Raw genomic sequence first — 22641 nt, 5'->3', positions numbered from 1 at the left:
TTATGATGTCGGCGATGTATGCCTGTGTGGCGGGTAGCAACGCACAATCGTGACTTGAAACTTGATAAAATATTAATCTCAATTAAGCGACGACCTTTTGCGATTTCAAAATCAAGACAATCGCGCATATAGCTGGGTCCACCACTTGTGTGTGTTTATATGTAAGTGTGTGTATATTGAATTGTGTCGCACGAAGTTTGCAACAAAATGCAGTAACAGATTGCCACATGCTTCATTTTGACAGTGTTTTTTTTTTTTTTGTTATAAATTTATAACTGTTGACATTTGACCAAAATGCTACAAAAAATGAATATTGAAAATTCATATGGAATATAAAGGTCCTTCTGTTTAAAGGTCCTTGCGTTTAATAAACAACTTGAGTAGAAGTCTAACCCTAGTTTAGCTATATCTAAGATTATGAAATATGAGGTTTCTAATTTTATTGTTCATCTAAAATGTAATTCTGGCTCTTGTCAGTCATTCAGAGTTAGTCAAAATTGGTAAGAATACCAAATTGTTGAATATTTTCAAGACATTTGCTACAAATTGTTGAAAAAGCAAAAGTGAATTTGCACTTAAACCTCTTACTGAACTGTCTGCAAAGCTGTAGGGGCCTGAAATATCTTTCGTTTATAAAAGTTGCGCCTCTTCTTATTTAGTTCAAAATCTGATAAATTTCGTTATTTCCCATGGGATACGAAAATTTCTTTATGGAAGTTCTGACTTTCGTAGCATGTTTGTGGTTCTCAAACGAGCTAATCCAAATAAACAGTATGACTAACATCAACATTTTGCATTTGAATTAGTAGATTAGACACTTGCCTCGAAGAGAAAATATGGAATAAATGCCAACTTCTATAAAGCGGGAGCTTTACAAGAGATCTTTTAAATCTTTTGTCGCAGCCCATTTTTGCAATAATTTCCCCCATAACCTTTCTAAACCTTTTAAGAAATCACATAAATAATGTTAAGAATTCAGACATTTTCAGTTCCAGAGTTCTCATACTCTTTTTAGGCAAAGAGAAATTATTCATATTTCTTAAAAACGGTGTTGCTAACACACCATTTCCAAAGAAGGGAAAAACGTGAATAATTTTATTAGAAAAAAATAATATGAAAAAAAATCTATTGTGATTTTATTATAAAATAATTAAGAGTTTGAGAAAATTACAAGAACCAATTTATATTTTTGTATTACTGCTATAGGTACATATATTTGAAATATTTTATGAGTCTAATCTTAAGAAACAAATCCGAAAAATTATAAATTTTTTCAACCTGTTAGCTTTTCAACATATACGATTTTGCTCTGAAGTGCACATTTTTTACACAAAAAACCCCTTTTTCAAAAATCAATACATTCGCTAATTCTTCAAACATTGTATTCACTCATTGTAATAATATGTTTTTGTTTTTTTTTGTTTTTGGATTTTAGGTAATTTTGAACAGAAAATCTTCCTCACCGCCAGGCACTTGTTTCCGAAGAACCTCCTAGAGAATCCTCAAGGGATTCCAATATTTTTCAAAATCAAACACCGATTATTAAAGTATATCAAATTCTATAAATGTACCGTATTTTTATGTATTTATTAAATAAAATGCCTCTGCAAAACAAAAAAGAAAAATCGCGAAAAAATATATTTTTGGATTTGTATGTGAATATAACCCCTTAAAAGAGAAAAGAGTCAAATGTATTCCCTTGTATTCTCTTTTAAGGGAATAAATTTATAAGAAAAAAGGGCAACACAGTGCGAATGAGAAAAAGTGCATAAAACATAGGAGAAGCCCCAAGTATTGTGGCAAATATGTATTACCGAGTGCTGTCTAGGAATCAATTACTCAAAAACTTTAGGCATATATTGAAGGTAAATACGTTTTTTTAAATACGTAACCATATGTGTTATTATACCTTAAGAACGCTTATTGCAACACAAATTCTCCCGCTATCTAATTTCTAAAAATCAAAATGAGTACACCACTCAAATTATAGCCATTCTTAATAGGTGGACGCACGCTAGCGCTTTTAGGCCTGTAAAAGTAAGCAGTTAAGACTGCAATAGTAAAAAACAGTATAAATAAATACCACAAACGTTCTGTTGTTGTTGCTTTTGTTGTGTTTGCCAAACATTAATGTCGCCACCTAAGAACCTATAAGTATTTATGTCATTGAATTTCCATTTGGTTTTTGTTATTTTTGCCATGCATTCCATAACATTTCTCCGCATTGATGGCAACGTACACACACGCACACATACATGCATACATGTTGAGTACACACTTTGATAATTACGGACAGTATTTATTTTATTACTGCCATAATGAGCGATTTTCACCCCATAATACAGACGCCCGCTGTTGCCGCCCGCGTGCCGACCGCGTCCGAGGCACAGCTGCCAACAGGCCTTTAGCTGTCGAGGCCGGACTGCCTATATGCTCGCACTTGCATAGTTGGTCCACGGATGGACGACATAGTTAACACCAGCATGCTTGTGGCCAGCAGCGCCGCCGACAGCAACAGCAGCATAGAATGAGAAAAGTAACCCAAGCAATAAAATGAAAATAAATAAAAAGCAAAACTCTTGCTGAGGGTCCAGCGCTGTGCAAATGACATTCTATGAGGCAAGTATGTATGTTTGTATGCTGCTGGTAGGTACGAGTTGCTAGTTACAACGGCAAACTGTGCGATCGGTGACATTGACGGCCAAGTGTCAGACCGTTTAGGCATTTGCGCGCCAACACCGCTAAACAGCGCACTGGTGCGGTGAGTGGGGGAGCGCGGCAATAGTAGCTAGTTACAGAAATAGCGCCAGCCTCAGCTCTAGTAAGCGGGGTGGCGCAGCGCGGCGCGCTAAATCAGCAAATCATGATGATCATCAGCAAATCAATCACAAATGGCCAATTCAAGTTTTTGTCGCCTTTGTACTTTGAGAAACGAGAATATCTTAAGTAGGTCTGCAAAGTGTCGCTTATATTGGCGGTGTGGCAGCGCTGAGCCGCAGCTCTTGCGGGCACAAAAACATGCATTTTATAAGAAGATGAGGAATGTAGCCGCTTTCTGTCGGCCGCGACGCCAGCTGTCGCAGCGTGCGCTCCAGTGGTGCAACGCCGCCACAATCACAGCAACACAAGTTGGCTAGATGTGTGCTACAACAGCGTCAGCAGCGGCAAAGTGAAAATGTCATTTCCCAGAATTTGCTAATTGTTAGAATCTTTCTGTTGTTGCCCGTTTACTAATGCACTTGCTATTATTATGCGGCATTGCGGCAGCACAACCGCACACACACACACACACAGCTGTTAGCTGGCTGCTTGCTTGTTCGGCGGCTGTTGCTTTGGTATTTAGTAGATTGAAAGTTGGCTATAATTAAAAATAGTTTTCCATCTGCCAAGCATAGTCGCCTCAGTTGCCTCTCACACTCCACCATTCCGGTAGCTGTTGATCTAAATGGTTGCAGAGGCGCTGGCAAAAAACGCTCATCTGTAAGCTTGAGTAACTAAATGCATAAATATTGTCGTTGCTTTTACGCATGCGTATGCGTGTGTGTGTGTGTGTGTGTGCACTTCTATCACCGGGTTAAAAATAAATAAATTTCTATTTTCCACCAATCACCTTTTTTGTCATTAACAGAATTTTCGCTCTGCACTACATTCGAGGCATTCACTAACTTTTGATTCACTTACTGCTTACTACATTACTTAGTTGCTGATTGCTGTCGATTGTTGTTGTCGATGTTTTCTGCGTAATGAATGCCATGAATTTTGCTTTCTAATGCTAGTGATCCATATTTCTACCTATGTGGACTCTCCCTTGTTCAATAAAATGCAGCATAAAATTATGGCGTAAAAATCTTAGCATTGCAACAAGCACACAAACACCTGCACACGAAGCAGTAATTGTGGATTTAGAACACTAAAATGCGAATGTATTGGCTGCGCGCTTAATAGGAGTAAATACGACACATATTTGTATACCATATGGATATATGTATATATAGATATATGTATATATAATACATAGAAAAAGTATTGTTTGTTGTTGTGCATGCAAAGAAGAAAATACAATTATGAATACGAGTTCATTAAACCAAAAATATGTTAATAAAAATATACTTTAAAAAATTGGTTACCAGCTTGCACCCTTGACTTAGAGCTCTAATTCCAAATTCCGATATAAAACATTCAACACAAAATAATTAAAGATAAGTTAATCGGCTCTAAATACTTTAAAAGCTTTATGTCGAAACTCTGTTTTCAGAGTCGGTCTTCGAAACGGCTGCACCGATCGACTTGCAATTGCACACGATCTTCTTGGATATATTTGTTAGGTAATAATCGTAGAAATAAGATGTTTGATAATAATTTCGATTTTTGAAAATCAAAATTTTGACTTGGCTTTCGTTAACTGCCTGTATTCAGTTACTGTACTAAAAATTTTGTTTTGGTTTTTGGATTTGAGGTAATCTTAAGCAGAACAAATAAGGATGGGCAAATGTGTGTATGTGATGTTAACTTGACCGAAGCGGTTAAATTTAATATATTAAGTTGATGTGGAAAACGTCAACCAGAGGATCGGAATTCATTATATTAGGGACATGAGGTATAGACCAAGGTATAGACCAATTCAGCGCTAAACCACATAATTAAAAAAAAAAACTTGTCCACTTAATTTCACTAAAATATCACACATTGTGACCAAACTAAACGGTTAAAAGACAGGTAGAAAGACGGAAATCATTTTATGGAGTATATTGGCGATAAAGAAAGTTGCCGGCTCATTGTATTAATTGTGCCATTGCTCAGGTATACTCGAGATCATATTTTAAAGCAATTTTATATATGTATAAATAATACTCACTGACCGATATTTGCCATAAAACTTGTTCGAATAACAAAAATCATATAATATATGGTATAAAGTCAACCGAAAGTTCAAAATTCTTTATTTTAGGTATATGGGGGCTAAGAGAAGTATGCACCCGATTCAACCAATTTTTGAAACACACGCAAACTATTATAGGTAAAAGGTTCTCTCTGAATTTAAATGATATATCTCACACAGTAAATGATATTTACGGTAAAAAGTCCATTTTATGTATTGGGGTTCACATATGCGGTACCAAGGGCTTGAAAAGTCTTCGTTCGATTTGGAAAAATGTTGGTCATAAGGTGGTATACTTTAAGGGCATTACTCGTGCCCATCTTTATTCCGATACATAAATTTTTGCTTAATTTGCATACTAGGAAGTGAGAGAATGGAGGATGGAATATAAAATTGTGTTATATGGGAAGTAGACGTAGGTTACCCTTAAAGGTGGCCGGAGTCACGATCCTTGTTCAATTTTTGTTTTTGCTCCTTAATTGAACAATTTTTTGTGTAAATTCAACGTCACTGACTCGTATATTTTATGAGTTATCGCATTTTTAGTAGTTTTAATCAAAACCGTTATAGGGGGAGTGAGCGGGGTTATCACCAATTTTCATACTGTCGATAGGGGTGCTATAAATATTTGTCCTGAGTGAACTTGGTTATTATAGCTTAAGCGGTTTAGAAGATATGCACATTAAACTTATTAGAGAGACCACGCCCACTTTTAAACAAGTTTTTAAACAGCAGAATCAGTCTTATCGCTTATTTTGGAGCTTAGTTATCGCAATTTATTGGCTTTCGATTAATGGCTTTTTGTGATTTATGCTCATCTGCAGTAGCAACCATTTTACGGCGCCCAGAAATATGTGTACCAAGTTTTATCAAGATATTTAAATTTTTACACAAGCTACAGCTTGTACAGCCAAACGGACGGATGGACGGACAGACAATCACCCGGATTTCACCTCGCCTTGGGTCGTTCTAAAAATCTTAAAAAAAACTTTGCCCTAGTTTATGAATTGGAAAAGGACGGACACAAAACTGACCCAATTCATTTTTACTGGTTGATAAATATTAGACAGCCTATTTGGATTTATATTATTTAGAGGTACACTAGAGACAGACACTTTTTAATATGGCATATTTAATTTGTTATAAACAATTTTTTGCATATTTTAGTCAAAAAAGGAATAGGTTCCCTAAAAGGGTTTTGCAAACGGCCACCATTATTGCAAAAAGTGAAATAGTAAGGGCAAAATCCATTCCGATCTTTATGCATTATAAATTTGTAAAATAAGAAAAAAATTCGAATACATTTTAGTGCGAATCAGTGGAGCTTTTCGGCGAGAGATAATTTTAGAAAATGCGTTTATTATGGGAAAAAACTAAAAGTATTTAAAAAAAAAAACTTCAAATGTTTAAATGACAAATTATAAAAGCAAATAAGAAAAAAAAATTTCTTTTGTATTGCAAATATATGTACATATATAAATATATGTAGTAAAAAAATCAACTCTTTAACTCAGATATCTACTATTAATGTTGAAAATTTGTAATATATATTTTTAATATAAATTTATGTAAGTTTTTGTGGTGAATTCTATCGGATGTCCAAACGAACTTTAAACTGAACATAATATTTTTCCACGCCCATATCTTTAGTATATGGTTTTATGCAATGGCGTTGTTAATGCAGAAAAAAACTGTTGTGGGTTAAGAAACCACTAGTCATAAATAACAAATACAAAAAGAGTCAAGAAAATCAGTCAAATATTTCTCTTGAAAATAACCTCCTCCATAACAAACGCATTTGCAATTGCGCGAGTACACTTTACGAAGGAATATCGTCTATCTATCTAATTGAGTCGTCGTGTTCATATTGTCGAATACTTCTACCCATATTCTAGTAGATAGAACTGTCAAAATTAGGAAATTGCTCAAGAGAAGTTATCTACATTGTTTTTGGAATTTTGAGTTTGAATACTTTGATACTATAACTCTTATAGCACAATACTTGAAAGTATTAATTTTTAATTGAATTCGTATGTGTTTTGAACTTACGACCCACCAAAAAGTTGTGATGCCTCGGCTCAAACTGATGTCATCACCTTACCCACAGGTATATATATGTATATATATATAGACATATAATATATATATAAGTATATATAAATATATAGAAATATAGATCGTTTACTTTTCATTGAATATTTATAATATATATAATATTTTTATATGAGAAGTGTCAAGATTTGACATCCAGACAAGTGATAAGGCGTTGGCATACCTAACAGCAGGGCTTATCAGCAAAAGCACAAGATCACGTAGACAAACAAATCTTCTTAAAATATATAATAATTTGTTTTCCAACTCAATTTGATAGTCGGTATAATATTTTCAAAATCTAATTGCTAACAAATTAAAAAAAAAATTAAAATAAAAAATACAGCGCACACGAGAATACTGTTCGAGGTTTGCTTACTATATATTTATAGACATGACTTACCTTAGTCGAACTCGAATAGAACGTGGACATTTTCTCGCCCTCCATACTTTCAGCGTTCTCGTGAAGATTTCGATTAATTTGTTTGTTGTTATTTTGGTATCAATTTCGTTGCCTGTCGCGGCAGTTTGAGTGTCGTAGCGCTATGAGTGACCTTGCATTCGACTACTTTATGTGCCCACTATCAAACGAACGCTGAACTGCGGAGTGGAGCTGCTAGCAGCAGGGATACCGTTGTGGTCCAAATCGGCTGCGACGGTTGGGTGTATTTCAATTGACCGATTCAAATATATGGCATATATATATATCTTTATCTAATTATTTGTGTTTATTGTATGTACAATGCGAGAATGGCAATGCATTTGTGTTTGCCGTTGTTATTGGCAGGCGTTATCTGCGTTTGGCTGCTATGTGACTAGGCGCATGCGTCGTGCGCTGCGGTCGCTCATTCGCTATCAGTGGCGGCAGTGTGCGTGCGAAGTGTTTGCTAGCTCGGTTCGTTTTCATTAATGTTTTGCTATACAAAAATAACAAATATAAGCAACAAAAATTGTTTGATAATTTTTCAATATTTTGTGAGCTGGCTTACGACGTGCGGCCGTTATAGCTGCCGCGCATATTCTTTGCTGATAAAGATTATTTGCGATTTCGGCACAGCATTAGCGAAGTAATTTTCGAATTTTAATTTTTTTACTCTCGTGTTTGAAAAAGTACAGCGCGTTGTTGCTACTTGATAGCAAAATATGATTATTTACTGTTTTGTATTTTTGCTTATTCCTAGCTGTTTACTGTATGGCGTTCATATGTTGCTGTTTTTTTGCTATTATTATTATAACTTATTTTTATGTTTGTTTATATTTTTTTAATAGTTTTTATTTGGTGTTTCAATTATCACTTGCGCAACTCGCTCTAGTTAATCGCATTATTGTTGCAAAAGTCAACTATATGTTGTTGCTATTGTTGTAGTGATAGCTTATTTGGGCGCGTTACGATTCACGCTCGTAATGATGGCACACACACACACCGCACACGCACACTGGCTCGAACAAAACAACGCCGACTTGGAAGTGTATTCTCTTATCTCCGTTTTGTCGCTTCTTCAGTTGACTTTTTTCTCAATTTTAACATTTAAATATACTTTTGATTAGTATTTTTTATTAATTATATTTTCAAATTATTTATTGCTTTTGTTTGCGCACGCATAATTCACCGCTGAATTTCTTGCCAAACCGAGGACTCAAACAAAATAGAAATGTTTGTTTATTTTTAGCGCACACGCTCTGCGTCGATCACTTGTCGCTCGCTGTCTATAAACTTTTTAAAATGTTTTAAATTTAAATTACCAGTTTTATTTCAAACATAATAACAATTATTTTTTATTTTTATTTTTTACATTGTTGCCTTTCTATTTTTCGTTGATCGTGTCTCCACTTAGCGTCGAAATATGCAAATTAATATTTTTGAAATTTTTTTCACGCTTTTTTGTATAAATATTTTGTTACTTTTTCAGTTTCTTTAATTTGTAAACCGCTCGGTTTCGCGTAGCCCAACCGTTCGCCTTGCCTTTTCGCTCAAATGTGTTCGCTGAGATTTGTAAGATCGCATGTCTTACCTCATTCCAATTGAAAGTGGAAGCTTTTATTGCCAAACTGGTTTTGTGCAAAGAGTGTTGTTGAGTGCGTTTTGTAAATAAAGTTGGCGTTGCGCATGTTACCAACACTAAACCTGCACACACATGCGCATATACACAAGTAAATCTATGTATTCATAGTAGTGGCTGCTGGCTAATCAAGTGTATAGTTAGCAAAACACGCCGCTAGCACGCCAGCGCTTTCGACAACTCTTAGTTGGTTTCAGTATCAAAGCAACCAGCGTGTGGTGCGGAGCTTTTGATCGTTATTTCTTGCCATTCGCACTTGGCTTTTCATAACGGTGCATCTCGACAGGCAATAGATGATGTCTAGAAGCCTGTATTGCTAGTAATGTTGCCAATTGAGACTGCATATTTGTTATTTCGATCGCATCGGCAAAATAATCCAGATATAATTAATATATACATACGGAAATAAAAACTATTTCAAGAATATTTAGCACTCCGTAAATCTACTGATTTCATGTGGTTTTTTCACAATTTGAACGTTTATTTAAGAAAAATATGTACAATAGTACTACTTAAAGTATTGCCCATTTTAAGCTATAATCTTATACAATAAATTATATGCCTGCTGAATCAAGCCAATTCTGGTGTGAACCGTATTCCAGTGAGAGCGTTCTGGCCTATAATTCGGGTGATACGACTTCCCGACACCTGTTTCCCAAAAAGTTGTAACCGGTCTTGCAAATTTATTGCCTCGCAGCTAGTCGCAAATTCCGAGCTTTTTTCGGCAATCGCTCGCTCCAATTTGATGAGTTGTTGTCGGTGGCGTTCCCCATTGATGGTTTTGGGCTGTTTTAGGAGCTCGTAATACAACACACCCTTCGGAACCCACCAAATGTCGTTACACATACGATTTTCTACATTTAGAGTAAAGAAGGGATTGCGTCGCAAAATTAACTTTTTGGTTGCTTTCAAGCAACGTCAATCGTCTTTTAACGTTTCTTGGTTTTCAATCATATGGCGGCTTTTAAATGACTGCTTGAGTGGTTTTTGGTCTTGCGTTTGGTAACAATCCTCATCTAGTAACTATTCCAGTTTCTCATCTTTAAACTCAGACGCCCAGAACGTTCTTTTTCGTCCAAGCCAAAATCACCACTTTTACATCGTAAAAACCTTGTTTTCCATAGGCCATCTCAACCGCCATTCGAGCTCTACGGAGCCTATAATTAAAAACCTTTCATCATATTTCGATTCAAACCAAAAATTAATAGAAGCTCGGAAACTCTGGACTTTTACGAGTTTAATGGCTAGAATATTTTGCCAACCTTTTTTTTTCTTCCTATAAACTATTTTTCATATCATGCAATTTTTAATTTTTAGTTTTCTTCATAAATTGCAGAAAGTTTCTTTAAAATTTTTAGCGCTTCAATAGCTTGTAAATATCATATAACATGTAACAAATATATCATGACAACAAATATGTCATGATAATAATTGCTAACACAAAAATATTGCCAACCTCAATGGCAATAGACTTGACAGATTGTTTGAAAAAGCTATTGCCTGTGGAGATGCGGCGTAAAGACGTGTGTATGCTTGTGTACTGAGTGTGTTTGAGCTTGGGACGTTTGAAGTCGCGCTTACGAAAGTAAGCAAAAGCTTTGTGCTTAGCTCTTACAAAGCATTTTCAATAAATGGGCTTACAAAAGCTCTGTTGTATTATGTAATAACTGTTTTGAATATAACGTTAGGTTGAACGAAGGTTATACACTGAAAAAAATTATCACGAGTGATTTACTTGGTGAGGCTTTATTACTAAAGACGCTTGTTAGAATTTTAAAATATGACTTCACTGCTTTGTAGCGCAAATGCTTAGATGCTAGATCTCGAGAAGCTCTAAACATTGTGAGTGACGTGTCTACCAGCACTGGTATATGATGCTGAAAGCCTCCATTGTCGAGACCAGTTAACCCAGAATATCTTTCTGTAACTGCTCTTCTTGCCGAGAAACTGGACGATCGATCATTACTAAATTTCAGTCTCCAGCTATGATCTACACAAGCTTTACTCACTTTCGAAAAATCTTTATAAAAGCTATAATAGCCTCCGCAGGTACATTTCTTATACCGTAAAAATATAATATATAAAAATATTTTTATCTGTACATTGCTCGGTCAGTTTGTACGGCATAATTTATACCCTGAGTAGGGTGTATTAATTTTGCCACGAAATTTGTAACAACGAGAAGGAAACGGCGATTTAGCTATGTCCGTGTGTCCGTCCGTCTGTTTGCCCGTCTGTCTGTGTATAATCGAACTAGTCCCTCAGTTTTTGAGATATTGATCTGAAATTTTGCACACCGCGTTGATCAAATATATATATACACTTTATAGGATCTCCGATGTTTCCATATGGATGTTACAAACTGCGTGGCAAACTTAAGTTCAGTGTACAGTTAAGCCTAGGGTCCTCTGTGATACGAACCAATATTTATTAGATTAAAGAATGTTTCTTCGAAATACCTTTCTCAAACTTACCATTTCAGCCAGTTCGATTAATTGTTACTTTTATTTACTAATATTCGATGGTCGCCCTCGATGACTACACATTATTCAGTCTAAATTCTTTGTTTCTCTCATTTTTTTCTACCTTTTAAGCACTGCTTATGTCATCCAGCGACTAAAGTTCGTTGGCACTAAGCTTAGCAACTGCACACATTGCTCCACTGCTGATCCGAAGGTAATACATGCATTTCAATGTTCATATAATTTCTATGCGCTGCGATGACAATGTTATTTTGCTGCTGGTGGTGTTATCGATATGGTTGTTTGAAAACTAAACCTTCCATTTCAGTGCACCCGACCGTTAGCCGATTCTTCTAATAACACAAGACATGCCACACTCGATTTATGGCAGAATTTATTGAAACGCATAAAGTATGCGCACAAATCACACACACCTACATACACACAACCAAACATATACACAGACACACACACCAGCTCAAGTAGATGACATCTTGATATGCTCGACGTAATGCAACGGTGTGTCTGCCATTGCAATTCCCAGCACATAGTTGTTGCTATAGCTTTTGTGCAGCATGATTGTATGTATGTGTTGTGTATGTGTGCGTGTAAGTAGTTGTTGCCGTGTTTCGCTGTCATACTGATTGAATTGTTGAATGATGCTCACTTATTTATGTGTAATAAAAATCGCGTTGGCGATCTCCCCGCAACCGTCGCATCACGGCTCGGACACCACAGCCATCGTGTTATATCCTGCGGCTGTCACTCAATCGAATGCTAACACCATGGTGTGCAACGAAACGGTTTGCTCGCATCTTACTCCATCTCTACGCTCTGTTGGCGTCCGCACATTGCGTTGCAAGCCGCAATCAAGTGGCTGCAACAACCACACTAAATTGCAAATGTCATTGTGACATTTATGTTTCATTGCACAATGACATCGATGCAATTTTTTGACAAGTCATAAAGAGGGTGATAACATGCTAGGTATGTCCTTAATGTATATACTTGTATTTGTCTCTAGATATTTTTAATCTTACATATATTTTTTTGAATTTGCGATACATTACAGTACGGACCAATACTAAAATTCTTCCTCTTCTCTTAATTTTTCATATAAAGCTTTCTAGTTCCTGCTCGCTTGAAAATGCTTTATATAAAAATTTTCTGTTATTTTGTAGTGTCCTGTAACTGGTGGACTTCCATGATGACTTCTGTGAAATATGTACACCTAAGTTAAATACGAATAGGAGCAGTTGCGAGTGAATTTGCAAAGAGTCGCAAAAATATCAAATACCTATTGTACAATAAACCATCTGAACAAATTTGACTTGGCCTAGTCAATCTAAATTTTGCGCGCAAACCGATTTGAATCAATTAGTGCTTTTGGCGGCTGTTTTTAACGATGCGAAAAGTTTTTTTTGGTGGTTTTTATCAATGAGTTCGCTTGAAAGTTTGTGATTCTAATAGAACAAATACAACGAAATCATTGAAAAGTCCAGTCAAATCTGAACAGATGCTATCGCTATTTGTTACACACTGAACAGAGTATATAAGTTCGCCAGTGTATATATAAAAATCAGCGTGACGAACTAAGTCGATTTCGTGTGTCTGTTCGTCTGTCTGTATATTTATGAACTAGTCTATCCAAGACAACGGTGCAATCTCCGAAAAACTTGTTCAGATCAAGACAGTATAGCATATAGCTGTCATACAAACTGACCGACCAAAGTTCTTGTAAGGAACCTATTGTATTTGTGAAGGGTATTATAGCTTCGTTGCAACCGTAGTTAACGCGTTTTCTATATTTAAGTGGCTCTGTATAAAACTCATAGCCTTGCGATTACTTTATGAAGAGCAGTATACTTGGTCACCAATTTTAGTTATCACGTTAGTTTGGCATCGTCAAAATTTCTGTCACCTGCGTATAAGTAGCTTCAGAAGTCGTGGAAACTAGGAAACTTAGGAAAGATCAAAAGTTTCTTTTCACCATCTTGAAGTAGCCAGCCCGACAAAGAGTAAGTATTGTATTCATATTACATTTTTTCAAAAGATCAGCTTCTATTTTTTGCAGCTTGGAACTTATGTAGTTATTTTTGACTGATCTATCCAATTTTTTTCAATCTGCGTCGAATGTGCTTGGTGAGCACACTGTATGTGTAAAACATTAGATTATACATTTTCATTCACTGACCGATAGGTTCATTGTAGTCGAAGTATATGGTCCTTTTTTTGATTTTTGATAGTTTCTATGCACATTAGGACACCCCTACTACGAAATCATCCAGCAATTTAACTTACTCCTATCACCGCGTTTGCAGAGTCTGCGTGTTGCTGTGTGTGTATGAGGAAAGCAAGGAAAGTTGTATATAACAGCAGGAGATGACGACACTCGTTGATGTGATACAACATAATGCACTCGAGCAATTTCCAGTTATGTAATTTTAACACCGACACTACACACCGCATCCGCACCTCAGCACATTTTTCCCTTTTTGACATGTGCAACATGCCCGTAATATTTATTGTGGAAGCGAACGCACAATTGCAATAAGTCCCACGCGCTTGCCCCCCACATGCTCCTTTGGTGCGGAAATGGCTGAACAGCCAATACACTCCTGAAGCGTACATTGACTTGACAGCAAGTGAGCTAAGCTAGTATTCCAACGGGGCAAGCTGCTTATATCAAATACCGAATAAGAGCTGCGGAGTCAGGGGAGCGGTGCTTTATTTGTGAAATGCGCCAAATTAAAAAATACCACCAACATTTTCAAAAGATGTGTGGGAATTCTGCATTATGGATTATTTCTATTTTCAAATCATTACAATGGTATACATTTTGGGGAACCTGTGAATGCCTGGCTTTTGTTCACTTTTAATTTTGCACTTTGTGCGAGAATATGAATTCCGTGTGCAAAGCATTCAATCTCTTTTAGCTAAGTCCCCAAACAGCAGATGACGCAGGCAGCGCAGCGTAGCGGCGGAGAGAACAATCAGCAGCAGGAGACCCAGAGCAAAGGCGCTGAGCGGAAAAGTGGAGTTATTGCAAATATTTAAAATGAGTTAGAAATATTAGTTCAAGTCGCGTGCAGATGTTTGCAAATGATGTGCGTCGTGGTGGTGTAGATTATACTCAGTTCAAAAGATTGCCATCTCTAGCGGTGACATCGGCTGAGCGAATAACAACGCGCGTCGGGATTTGTGGGAGGTAAGGCTTTCAGGACGAAATAATACAGCAAAAACTCATTTAGTAATTATATTGGCCCTCACCTAATATCGCGCCTATATTTACCGTTGTGCATAATATCGTATATTGCACGTTGTAACCTGGCGGCAGTCAATTGGACGCCGAGCGCTAGCTTTATAAAATATCCGCCGGCGACTGAGTTTGCCGCATTCGCATCATGATCGCAGAATACATCATCACCGGCACCGCATAAATTGCTTCGTACATGCTCAGTAGGCCGCGTGTTATGAAGATCCTGTGACGCTGATGGCTGAGTATGTTTTGTTGCGGTAACCAAGCGCTCAGCCGCACTTTAGACGGCAGGTCACTGCTTTCTGTGACATTGCCCTTCCATGTCCATAGAAAATGATACTGTCTGAGTTTAGCGAATGTACGAATCAAGATTTGGCGAAACTCTTCGGGCATATTAGCAGCGCGCACCGATGAGGCCATCAAGCAGTAGATGACATCCGCCAGCGCAAACGACATAAAGTACTCGAGCTCCTGCGGTTGTTCGCTCGGCGACAATGTATGCAGGCGATTTCGGCTACACTTGGGTAGTAGGAGCGAAGGTAACTAACACGGGAGTGCCCGTTCTGTAGTATGAATGACACGTTGCGCCCAGTGTGCAGGTGTGTGGCACAATACGGCCTAAGTGGGTTTGTAGTACTTGTGCGGTGCAATATTCGAATTAAAAAATTTTGTAAGTTAGTTTATGTATTAACCATAAAATGATATTTATGAATTCCCTAATTAAGTTTCAAAAAGATTTGAAGAAGAAAGATGGAAGATATGCGAAGGCTGTTGAGGATTTAATTCAAATACACAAGTGATATTTGTTTTCGCTGAAAGTTTGGGACAGAGATCGCCACTAGATCTCCAATTTCACTCTTGTTCGGTTTTCTTGTTCTGAAACGTGGAGAAAAGGGATCGCAGAGGAAGTTGCGAAACACAGATAATATAGCTCCGTAATGTTTCCCCTACTTAATCTACCTGATCACAGTGGAAGTAGAGCGTCTCTTTGTGTTGGAGGGTGACTAGAAATTTCTAAACGTTAAATCTGCCCGTGTAGAAACCGACATTGTTGATGTACACGAATGGCAAGTTTAGGTGATGCACTAAGCTGAGTGCGCATTCAGGAAAAACGTCGACGAGTATGGCCAAACCGCAGCGTTTCGAAAACAACGAGTTGATTGTTGCTGTATCTCTCAGAAAACTTTGACAGGTCTGCAGACCTATCCCTTAAAGCTTGAACTAGATATTCCTTTACGACGGTCTGATAGCGCACAGTTTTGAACACAGTTCCAATCGCATCGCACCAACCAAATCCAAAACCATATATTCCTGTACGTAGTTGACAGGTGTCCCTAGCGCCACCACTTCCAGACCGTTATGAATTGCATCAGATTTAAAGCCACTCACAAAAGTAATTTGGTGTTCTCTATTTGAAAAGCCGATATTATAATTATTACCCGAATATGTTTTTTATATAGCCGTTCTATTACTCGATTACTTCTTAAAAAATTTTGAATTACTTAATTACATGCTTTTTAATTACTCAATTACTCTTCTATTACTAAATTACTTCTCAAATACTTTCAGATTACGCAACTACTCTTCAATTAATCCATTTATTTTCAATTACTTCTCAATTGCTCCGTTACTTTTCAATTACTTCTCAATTACTATACGAATGCTATTACTCCCTTCTTATTTTTCCAATTACTTCTCAAAATCCTTTACATTTACTTAATTATTCTTATATTACTCCCTACTTAGCTGGGCTAGCGCCAAGAATGGTATCTTATCTGACTTGGTGTCTTCCATGGTTATCATTAATATGTTCGCAGTTTCCGTGTTGTTGCGACATATCAGTACATACGCGCTCAGAAAAAAATGTCACACTAAAATGCCACAAAATTTTCAAAAATGTCAAACTGTTGTGCTCGACTCAAACTACAATAACTAAATGATACACATGTCGCTCATTTGGATCGGTTATTTAACCGGTGTTTTCCCTTGCAGTAAGTGCCCGAACACGCGAAACTTTAAAAAATGAATCATACGCACTGGTACACGTAACATTTTTCTATTTTTATGGTATCGATTTCGAAATTACAACTTCTGTAAATACATACATACATCTGTAAACCTCGTTTTATTTCCCGGGCAGGTTTTTTTAGTTTCTAAATATAAATCACAAAAATATTCGAGGTCAGACGACGTGTCGTTCGTGTGCGCGTGTTATCTTTGAGTGTATAAGAAAATAGTAATAAGGAATACTACACTAACTTATTAATTTGTTTGAGTAATGTAATTGAATATTTGCCAGGAGGACAGTGAAACAGCACATGCTACGCTTCGTGTATATGCGGGCTTATTAGAATCATGCCTTTACTTTCATAACGATGTGGAAATGAGTTTGGAAGCATATAACATATGAATACAGGTTAAGGAAGCCCGCGGCAATTGAAAGTTATATATTTGAGGGGTTATTTTGATGATTTAAAAATATTCTGATTATTACGTTACTGGACGAGACTAACTCTCAAAACAATTCAGGGATTATCAATTATGTCGAGCAACCTTGTGATAAAACTTGTATGGGTTCCTAATCGTAGCATATCGTTGAAAAATGTGAAGGTGATGAGCTTCCGCTATACATATGCGGTTAATACTGGTAAACCACAAAATCCTGCGCGATTGCAAGTTATTTCTGCTCTAAGTAGATGTAATATGCCCACTGAAGTTCTTGCTCTCAATAAGGTTCATTGCGTTCCAGATGTAGGAGTACTATTCGGACATCACACAATCCTTGCGGTTATGCTAAAAACTTTTTCGGATGACAAATTGCTGAATATCCCCAAACGTATAAGCAAACTGGTTTTAGAAACTAGTTGCCTCAACAGACCTGTGATAGGCTCAAAGCATATTTTCCATACACCTATGAACATTTTGATCCATATTTAGGAGTTTTCTGATATCACAATTAACTAATTTATAACTGCCCAAGTGCTAAAGTTATTCACTTCACCAAATCCAATTCTTAAATCATAGTAAGAGGAAAAATCGACTAAAAGAATTTAACAAAGAGTTATACCAATACCATTTAGCAAATCAAAATTCAGAGAGTGGGTTCAAAGGCAGAGACGGAGCTTCTTCTACACTTAAAATTTCCTTGAAAAAATAGGCGATTTATGATGGATGGAGAGATCAATGGTATGTATCATAGCTAACAATCGCCTGATCGCAAGTTTGTAACTTTGAAAAATATATTTATCCTTGCGCACATCTGGAAAGCTAAATTAATGTATATAGATGAGAAAAATGAATCTGGACATATATATACTTCTTTTTGTTAATTTCTTTCGTTATATTTCCTCAGAATTCACTCAAAATATTGTTTATTACAACCTTATCGAGTTGGATTTTCGGGTATCTAAAACTCTCCGCAATTGTAACATGGTCGACCTAGGGCAACAGCGAAAATCGTAGACACATTAAGCCATCTTAGAGTAATTCCACTATTTGTGGGAAAAGAAAAATGGAAAAAACATTAAAAGCTATAAAAAGCATTCCATAATCAAGTTACGTTATTCACCTCCATCTGCACAAGGGTATATACATATATATACACACAAACTTTTCCTTGATGAGGGTCCGTGTTGTGTGTGCTTGTTTATGGAAATACATAATAAATGAACTGCGAAGAACTATTAACTGGACTTTGGACCGCTCAACTTTTGTTTCAAGGGGCTATCCCGCCACTCTCTCGCCCGGTTGGCCAATTAACTGGCACTTGGCTTTTATGCTGACTTTTAGAGACGTACAGCAGTTGCTCTTTCATTGCCGCAAAATGTCAATTTTAATTATTTATATTCACTTTTCATATGCAAATACCAAACATTGTAAATTTCGAAATTAATTTCCTTGTCCATATTTTACACTCGATTAATTTGTTCGAGCATTATTATTTACTTAATTATGAGAGCGATGTGCAAACAAGCTGAAATAATACAAATAGCCCGTTGCTCTACTACAGCCAAGCGGCCAAACGGGCGGGAAAACAAAAGCACACTTACATATATCTATATAAATATAGCTATATTAAAGGTCAGTACTTATAATAGCATAGTTTCAAAGAAAATGTGAATATGAAATGATGAATTTCCAGCAGAAATGCCAACAATTGCTCATTGAAATATTGAATAAAAGCATTTTGACATATGTACTTATTCGAAATTCCCAGTATTCAAGCGCAATTATGACAGATTGAAGTTACAAAAGAACGGCCTGAAAGGGGTTAATGAATCAAATTTTGCTCTAAATGTATTCTATTGACATGAACCGACAACATACTTGTAGTGTTTGCACACACTTAAATAAATAAATAATTGAAGCATGTTGAAAATGTTTTTGAATCTAAAATTTAATTTTCATAAACATTTTACTGTATTACTCACACTTACATACTTGCTTAAGGAACAAACACTTTCGATGTTTTTCATTTTAATTTAATAATTTATAGCAAACAAAAACTAAAGATTTTAAGAAACCAACTACCAACTGTTAAAATTTTTTTTATAGAAATAAATTGATACACTATTTGAAATACTGCAGGATTAGCATGAATCTGAACGGATTTGAGGTAGAATATGTATATTCTACTTGCTATAGTTTGCCAAAAAATTCAGTTCAGGAAAATTAATAAAACCGATTCCATAATGCAAGTTTGGTATTCATTTCGGGCATTATGTGAAGTTCGATAAAAGTAAAAAAAAAAAATTTATCAAAACTCCAAAAGTAAAAAAAAGGTGAAAAAAAATTGAAAGGTGTATTATTATGTCGAGGCACTTAAAAACGTGAAGTCACCGAAAACTTGACTCATGCGAGTCGACCATCCACATCTGTAAACGATGATCACATCGAAAAATTCAAAGAAACAGTGCATGTGGTGTTGACTTCAGAGATATAGTAGAGGATCTCAATGTGTCTTATCGACTCAATACATGAAACGTGTGAATGCTACACTCGAAGTTAAGCAGAGATCGCGAAAGAACGCCGAAACAGCAAAAATCTAAATTCATTGAAGGACATTCCTGCCGAGTGTACGGAAAGCAGAATAAAGCGTTTGCATGCTTGTCTTGATTGATTGAAATATGTATGTTTAAATGACTCTCTCCGCCATGTATACCGCTTCACACGGGAAAATAATGACACATCCCAATATAACCCACCACAATACACCACACTTATTCATATATCACCACACGGAACAACACAATACACCACAACACCGCGCGGGCACACCACCTCACACCAGCAAATAGTAAAAAGAGACTGGATTATTGCGTCCAATACATTCGTTAAGAGAGAGATCAACGCGCTACAACATCCATCTACCCAGCGATCCTGCGTGCCACATAATTAGATTCCACCACGATTCATCAATCAACACAGCTCCGGACTCTGTTTTTTCGGCCGACACAGTGAAACATCTTCTTTTTTTCTACTATCCGATCGCTGTTCGCCATCCGTATGTTGTTTCACGGGCCGGATTTATATTAATTACATTTTATTTATTTGGTTATCGTATAATAGAAAATAAAATAAAAAGGATAAGAAGAGAAGTGAAGTAATTTCAACTGGGATTTTTATTTACGACATCTTGTGCTATATTTTGCGGCAATGTAAAAATATTTTTTTTTTCAAGCTGGCTTAATTTTGATGGGACATATCATATTTAAGTTTTCATTAAAAAGTATTTATCGTTTATAGAATTTAGTGGTTACAGCTCTTTCGGAAACCAAATTGAAGATAACTAAGTCTTACTATTAAATAATATAGTCATTGAGAACATTTGACCTCTTATAAATACAATATATTGAAAAGTTCTAGTAAGTGGCTACAGCTTGCTTGTTTTATAAAAAATTGTGGCTGCTGTGTGATTTTCGATAATTTGGCTTACAACCCCAGTCTGGTTATTGGAATGCTGAGAAACTGAACACTAATTTCTCTCTTATGTTTATTTTTATTACATTTTTTGTAGAATTACAAGGCAGTAAATCAGAATTATAAAAAACAAAAGCGCATACTAAAAAGGTAAAAAAAAATAATTTACTTATTGCAAAAACAAACAAAAAAAATGAAACTATACTATTAAAGTAATTTATTGACAAAGAGCAGACGTCTCCTGCTTCTTGGCAAGGAGAACTTTACAAACTTTGTTATTACCTGTCTACCCGGGTGTCAGCAAGGAAATAGGAATATGATAAAAGTGCAGGAAAAGTAATGATGTATAAATAAATAATAATATGTAACAAGCTGGATGCACAGTTGGTTGCACAGCCGATGGCAGGCGAGTCAAGCCGCACGTTGTCTCTGCATTCAGGTTGCTAGTAAGCCACTTGAAGAAATGTTACCTGCTGCGCTTTCGTACCTGAACGTACAACGAATATATTTACACATATCTGGTGTTTCAAGCTCATTCTCGCAAAAGCTCGACAGTTTAGAAGAATGTGTTGTTTCCAGTAAGCAAGTAATTCAATTGATCTGTTGACTTTCACACTGTGCTAAAAGGAACTCTTACCGCGCAAGTGCTGGTTGTTGACTGTTGCTTATCGAACTCACAGGAGATTCACAGATCCTGTGCTAGGACACAAGAGGACAAGGAAATACTTTCGGGTACTATATCTACTTCCATCTTGATGGAAGCCACCAGCGCTGCAGAGATCTAGTGGTCTGAATCTAGAGTTAATGCTGTGCTCCGGTCTTATTCCAATCTACCACTTGAACTTCGATTAATCCGTAAAGAAGTTTACTGTCCCTCATTAGTATAAAGTATTTCATTAAACCCAAAAACGATGTTGTTCCTCCGGTCTTCCCTGCTGGGTCAGCTTTCGATTGCAAGGCGATAAGCGTGCATTCGAATTTGTCATGCTTGTCCAAGCTCTTATTTCCGTCTTTATGCTTGTATGTATGTGTGTGAAGTACAATGGACCTGCTGGCGTGCTGCTGCTCCTGCCGCTGGTGACTGGCAATTGTAACCGGCTTAAGGCTTCTACATCTTCGTCTTCTGCAGCACGCCTATTTATTTTGTATTTCTATACACACTAAATGACTATGATTGTGTTGGTGTATGCTGGCACGTGTGTGTGTTTGCATGCTGTGTTTTATTATAGATAAATTATGAAATATGCTTGCGCTCGGCTCAGCCAAGATTATTCAAATACGCAAGAATGAATTTCTCTTTCTCCAACCCGCGCACCGCTCACACAGCTGCTGTTGTTGGGCTAAGACATCGGCTTCTTTAGAAAATGTCGAAATCGCATTAGACGCCATCAAGTGTAAAATTTCTAAAAAGCTATAAATTCATTTTCATTGTCTTCGTTGTAGATTTTCTCGAAATGTGCCGCTGTCGCAATGCACTTTGTCTCCTCTTTGAGACGCTTACATATATTCAGATATTTACATATCATTCGGCTGCCGCACAATCCGTTTGTTTTGACGCTGACTTTCATCAGTAATCCGTAGTTATCCAATTCGCGCAGCGTCAAGTCGTTACATTTAGCATAGGCATGAGTGATTTGCTGGTGATGAGTTGGCTGGCCGGTCCGTATTATCAAGCAACAAAGGCGAATATTTAATTGAATTGTTAACACAACAGAAGAGCTGGGTGGCTGGGGAGCTCAGGGGTACTTGCGTATGGTGCCTTTTGTCTGCTTACTCGATCGGTGGTTTCGTTAGCTGAGCTGTGACGGCGTTACTTGCGGGTATACCTATGTCAATCGCATCAATACAGCCGTTACGTAAGAATTTTAAGCGTGATGTAATTTGCAATAAAAACATAAAATCACTGTAATGCAGAACACAAGCCTAACATTGTAGTCGCAATAATTGACCATCTTTTTTTTTCAATTGGAC

The 22641-nt window shown here is 36.6% G+C and overlaps 1 protein-coding gene across 1 annotated transcript in view; it reads right to left on the bottom strand.

Moving 5' to 3' along the window:
* Positions 1 to 8975, bottom strand: part of Ets98B (DNA-binding protein Ets98B) — a 32223-nt gene extending 23248 nt beyond the window's left edge. Inside the window, exon 1 of the mRNA XM_014241406.3 lies at positions 7374 to 8975. Coding sequence (XP_014096881.3) covers positions 7374 to 7418 — 45 coding nt within the window. The 5' untranslated portion in view covers positions 7419 to 8975. The remainder of the gene's footprint in view (positions 1 to 7373) is intronic.
* Between the last annotated feature and the right edge of the window lie 13666 nt (positions 8976 to 22641).

Source organism: Bactrocera oleae, chromosome 2, assembly GCF_042242935.1.
Source record: "Bactrocera oleae isolate idBacOlea1 chromosome 2, idBacOlea1, whole genome shotgun sequence".
Classification (NCBI taxonomy): domain Eukaryota; kingdom Metazoa; phylum Arthropoda; class Insecta; order Diptera; family Tephritidae; genus Bactrocera; species Bactrocera oleae.
The sequence above is the reverse complement of the archived record's forward strand: the minus strand, read 5'-3'. Positions and strand labels throughout refer to the sequence as shown.